Raw genomic sequence first — 5,651 nt, forward strand, 5'->3', positions numbered from 1 at the left:
TCCCGTTTTTGCTCATTTCTCGGAGGCAAAATGAGCAAGAACGCTCATTTGTACGTCATTCTAGAGAGAAATAAATGGCCTTTTTAGAAAGTGAATCATTGATAAGGAAATGGCAGTTTTCTCAAGAAATGCTTGCTCAAAAAATGCTTGTTTTCTCAAAAAATGCCCCCATGACCCCCCCCCTTGGATCCGCCCTTGTCAACAGCGAGCGATTAGAGAATTGAAAAATCGCCATTTTCGAACACTCTCTTTTCAACCTCTCCCCAATTGTCAATCAATGACTGTCCAGCCGTTCCAAATTCACGTGCACAATCGCAAATGGCTTGCCGCAGTAAAATCTGCAATCCCATCGCCACCATCAGAGTCGAAGACCTGCTGGACCCTCTGGTGTCAGCCGCTGTTAAAGAGCGCATGCAAGACATGGTCCTCACGAACGAGACCCTCCGCAAAGAGATGCAACTTTTCCGGGAAAACATCGAAAGAGGTCTAAAAAAGGCCACGCATGAAGATGCGGTGATCAAATGCTTCCCCACCTACGTGCAAGACCTGCCTGATGGCACCGAAGTGGGCAAGTTCCTAGCACTGGATTTGGGAGGGACCAACTTCAGGACTTTGCTAGTAGATCTGGACGCAAACAAGTGCGAGATGCAGTCGAAAGTCTTCGCCGTTCCTCATGAGGTCATGACTGGATCTGGAGTTGCGCTCTTCGACCACATCGCGGCATGCCTGGCGGAGTTCGCCCAAGAGTATGGCGTGCAGGCGGAGAACCTCCCTCTGGGCTTCACGTTCAGTTTTCCAGTTACCCAAGTGGGGCTCTGCTCTGGGATCTTGCGCAGGTGGACCAAAGGCTTCAATTGTGAGGACGTGGTAGGCCAAGACGTGGTTCAATGGCTCATCGAGGCCATCCAGCGCAGAAATGATGTGGAAATCGATGTGTGTGCAGTGCTAAACGATACGACCGGAACCTTAATGTCCTGTGCCTGGAAGAATCCCAATTGTCGCATTGGTCTGATTATCGGGACTGGCAGTAACGGATGCTATTACGAAACCCAAACTAACGCTGAACTGTTCAACGAACCCGATATGGGCACTGGCAAGGTTATTATTAATCTGGAGATGGGGGCCTTTGGAGAGGATGGGGCGCTGGATTTCATCAGGACAGAGGAAGACCGGATGGTGGATGAGAACAGCATCAACCCTGGCGGGCAAATACACGAAAAGTGCGTATCGGGGATGTATCTGGGGGAGCTGGTGCGCCTGCGGGCTCTCGCCTTGGTGAAAGAAGGGCTGCTCTTTGATACCACTGCTGCAACCGCTCTGGAAACCAGGTAGGCAACATTCCTGCAAACTCCCACAAATAAAGCGCCAGCTTTCAGTAACGCGTTTTCCTGCGAAATGATGTCGCAAGTCGAGTCAGAACCAGTGGAAACGCAAGAGACAACCAAAGAGATCCTAGGCAGTTTGGGCATAGAAAACGCCTCCAAAGAAGACATGCTGAACTTTCGCTACATCTGCCAAACAGTATCGAGACGGTCTGCCCATTTAATCGGCGCCTCCATGTGCGTCCTGATCGAAAAAATGCAGGAACCCTACGTGGTGGTCGGGATCGATGGCTCAGTATACAAGAATCACCCGCATTTCAGGTTGGACAGCTAAAGTTACCCAAAAGTAGGTAAAGCGCCGATGATTTCCAGGAGAATTATGACGGAAAAAATGAACGAGCTGATCGCTCCAGGGTACAAGTTCCAGCTGATGCTCTCTGAAGATGGAAGTGGTAGGGGCGCAGCTCTAGTGGCTGCTGTTGCTGCGCGCAAGAAAAATGAGCTGGGAATTTGAATTGTCCACCTCATGTTCTGCTTGCGCTCTATGGAGGCTAATAAATGAAACTGAATAGGGGGCAGAAGATTTTGCTCAGGGGATAGAGGAACTTGCAAGGTTCGCCATGGGTTTTGCTCATTTTCAGCTCCTTCTTTTGCTAGCACCATCTACAGTCCGTGTCCAAAAAGATTTATTTTTCTGCCCGTTTTCCTGTCACGTCCACGTTAATTTGCTGAGCCAGTAAAACCCAAAAATTCGCGTTTGAATGTGATTCAAGATCCAATGAATCCTGATGTAGTGAAGCAAAAAAAACGAAAAGTGCATGATTCGAAACGTGGAGTCAGGCATTAAGGTGCAATAGGGTGTTCACTTTTTTTTAGTTTTGATATATAGAAAGTAGTTATGGCAAACACTGCAGTGATATAATTTTTTTGCAAAAAAGTCTATAATAATTTTAAAGCGAATTTAAATTCAAATCAGATATTTTCCGCCAAAAACGCCGAATCCGTATCGTCGGTTGCCTATCCCGATTGTGACGTAGCAGGTCATATCAACAAAGTGTCTCGTGTTTATTTTGTTTTCGCAGCTTTGTTTTACTATTTAAGTTATTGTGATTATCATTATTTTATTGATTGTTATTATTATCTTGCATAATGGAAAATAGTGACATGTATAGATCACAAAATAAGTGGTGAGTTGTGCCAGGATGCCTCAATAAGTGCTCCAAACAAACTCTTTTTAACTGTTCCTCATGATTTTGCACGTAAAGTTTTATGCTTCAAAGCAGCTAGACGTGATGTTCCTAAATGAAAATCAATGTTTTTTTATGCGAGGATCATTTTAATGAAAGTACGAACAAAAAGCTAATGATGAGGCGGATAGAATATGTTTTCGATCGTACTTTGTGTTCTGGACAAATTCTACCTTCTACAGTGCACAAAGAACCCTCGCGTTTCAATTCCACATATCCGATATCCCCAATTGTTCTCGTGATGCCCAAAATACAAATTTAGGAGTTCATTTTACTTTTAAAGCAGCCATGTGTATAAGTTAGGTTAAGTTGAGTAAGTGAAATTCTATATATTATTTACCTAATTCAAACCAATACAGACAGATTCGTATATTAAGGAGAGAGTAACTAATAATGAATTTACGGATTTTTACTTACGCTGCTGCTTTGACACCCTTAAATTCGGCTGAATTAAAGGGTGCGTCGTTTTTTTTAAATTCGGTAACCATAAAAATATGTACACATGGTAAATTGTTTGTTGACGCTTTAAGGAATCCTTCTGAAGACATTTTTTAGTTTAACACAAACTACAAATTATTTAAATCGACAAAATAATTAATGAAACACAACCACACAGCTAAACACTATGCACAGAACGTAAACAATCCGCCATTTATATGACCAGAGACGTCACAACCGATAGGATTGCGTTTTAGAGATTCACGAAAAATTTGAATTTTAGCTGAATTTGTTTATTAAATATTTAACAAAATAGCAATAGATAGACAGTATAAACTTATTTAATCTTTCATATATACATATTACCATAGATTAATGTTCAGTTTGTAGGAATTTTTGATACAATGAAAACACCCTATTAGAAGGGAGTTGGTTTAGAGGCGCTTATATTTGATTAAACGGGTTTTTTCCACTGAAATTCGTGTTTTGGGGGGGCGAACAGGTGCAGAAGGTATACAGGGTGATTAAGCTCAAGTGAATTTTTTGAGCGTATAGTTTACGACCTAAAAGTCTGCTAAATATCACTCATTTAGGTGCACGATTTGCTCAAAATTTCATTCTTCATGCCACTTTTTTGCTTCGTTCTCCCGAACAGATTGAGATGGAGCGCTCATTTTTTCACCAGTGAATAGAGGACTAGTGACGCTCCAGTAGGCCTAGCAGCGTTGGGCAATGTTGGCTGTTTTCTCCAAAGAGTCCAAGTTTCAAGAAAAGTTTTTGCACAGTACAGGACTAGTCTGTGGAAGATTTTTCAACTTTTTCAACACTTTCCGCTACATTTGTGTGTGTTAAAAGGGCAAAACCAGCCGCAATATTAATGCGGCAATCAGTTCCGAGGATGACTTAACGGTCCATTCGGTGCAGTTATAAACAGCGATTTTATTGCAATCTCTCCATTATTGAACACCGTAAAATCAGAGTTTTCGTTTATTAAACACTGTTTATGAGCAGGTTTGAGACTGCTGCTCAATTTATGGCTGCGTCCTTGTCAATATCGGCTTATCGCTTCGAGTTCAAAGGCCGCAGCCTCCGGAAGCGGGAAAATCTCCTAAGTTTGAAGGAAACGGGCGACAATTTACGATCCATGCAGCCAGGATGTTCCTGTTTGAGTGCAAGAGTGGCTCTTTGATATGAAAATGGCTTGATCGGCGTCTTTTCACTCATAAATCGGGCATTGAGAAAGGAAATTAGACGAAGCCCGGCCTGCCCCCATCCGAACGTTTAGGCATGATATGATGTTACACATCCAGACGCGTCTGATATTTCTTCGAGGGAAACGTCGCATTAGAAATCACACATTTCCGGGATAATGCAATTTCCGTGCATGACTACGCGGTCTTTGTGCGACGAAAATCAAATTTCTAGAGCTACTTTAAATTTAATATTGCAGGAGATGCTGCTGCCGTGATCTTACCTCAGGGCGTCTCGAACCACCGGCGAATTGATAAGAAAACATTTGGCTGGAATATCTCATAAAGTCCGCTTCCGGCTGCTGACAGCGATTTATTAAATGAAAATTTCGCGAGTAATGACCGTTTTGACCCATATTTTTGTGCATTTGTACAGAATGATTCAATAATGGGGGCTGTTTTTGCATAGCAGAGAATGAGGAACAGGATAGAAGGTACGGGAGAAAGAAGAAATTTGCCACGAAGACCAAGAGACTCTGGTTTGAATAAAAATCCGCAGTTTGTCGCAAACAAAGCGGCAGTATGGAAACTGGTACACATTTTTGAAAGGAATAAAAAGATTAACAACGGGGTGAACAGGTGAAAGTAGAAGAAAAAAGTCCATTGATGTCAGTTCAAGTTAAGAGTCAGTTAAAAAAAACTCGCCAAAAACATATTCTGATTGACTAAAGCCACAGGCTGATCAGCAGTTAGTAAATAAACTACTCATGTAATTCATATCCATCAATAAAATTGCATAAAAGTTGGACGGTGTAGTGGAAACTGGCCAGCAATTGAGGCTCGTTTTTACCACAGATTGTTGCGCTTTAATTAAGGTTTTAATTAACGTTAACTGAACCTGTCATAACTCCAGTTCCCGAACAAATAATACAGCTTAACTCGACCGGAGTTGGTAAACGTAACGGGGAAAATTACTCGTTGAACTCCGATTGGAGAAAGTTTACTTTAACGAACTACTTTAATGCAATTGAGTCAAAATTGGTGTCTTGTAATGCTCGGTTGATGTTCCATAAACGCTTCCATTCGCTTTGGATTTCCATTGTTTAATTTCGGGCTGGATAAGATGAAAATGCAGCTGTTGCTGCAGCACTCGCAAGGGTGCCAACTGTACCAGTGCAGTGCTTACGATTTCCAAGAAATATTCAACTTTTTTGTGGCATGGAGGTTTATTTAACCGGTTTTTTCCTCGAGAAGAGTCTTTCGTTCGCACGTTCAATCAATTGTGATTAATCCCCCAATTTCATTTAAAAAAAATGAGAGTGTTGTTCATGGAAAATTGTTGTCATGTTTTCGCGATATAAAATGGGCAAAATTTAAATTTAGGTGCACTGCAATGTGATAATATAGATTCATTTATGCGCTCTCTGTAATGGAAACACGGTGTTCACAAAACG

General features: G+C 42.0%; 2 protein-coding genes across 2 annotated transcripts in view; one reads left to right on the forward strand and one right to left on the reverse strand.

The window, feature by feature from the left end:
- LOC109537600 (neuroligin-4, X-linked) overlaps positions 1-5,651 on the reverse strand; it is a 171,766-nt gene that overhangs the window by 143,758 nt on the left and 22,357 nt on the right. The window lies entirely within an intron of this gene.
- LOC125503025 (hexokinase type 2-like) lies at positions 264-1,896 on the forward strand. The gene is made up of 3 exons (XM_048662759.1): positions 264-1,328; positions 1,377-1,643; positions 1,695-1,896. The coding sequence occupies exons 1-3, from the start codon at positions 319-321 to the stop codon at positions 1,834-1,836; spliced, it is 1,419 nt and encodes a 472-aa protein (XP_048518716.1). The 5' UTR covers positions 264-318; the 3' UTR covers positions 1,837-1,896.

The sequence above is a fragment of the Dendroctonus ponderosae genome, unplaced genomic scaffold (assembly GCF_020466585.1).
Source record: "Dendroctonus ponderosae isolate FM_Combo_2020 unplaced genomic scaffold, Dpon_F_20191213v2 Dpon_F_20191213_11, whole genome shotgun sequence".
NCBI classification, from domain to species: Eukaryota; Metazoa; Arthropoda; class Insecta; order Coleoptera; family Curculionidae; genus Dendroctonus; species Dendroctonus ponderosae.

What these genes read in the sequence shown, in the direction of transcription:
- LOC125503025 (XM_048662759.1), top strand. Translation starts at nt 319, where the DNA reads ATGGCTTGCCGCAGTAAAATCTGCAATCCCATCGCCACCATCAGAGTC. An exon ending in GCAACCGCTCTGGAAACCAG is followed by an intron (nt 1,329 to 1,376) that starts GTAGGCAACATT and finishes GCCAGCTTTCAG; the next exon opens with TAACGCGTTTTCCTGCGAAA. An exon ending in AAGAATCACCCGCATTTCAG is followed by an intron (nt 1,644 to 1,694) that starts GTTGGACAGCTA and finishes GATGATTTCCAG; the next exon opens with GAGAATTATGACGGAAAAAA.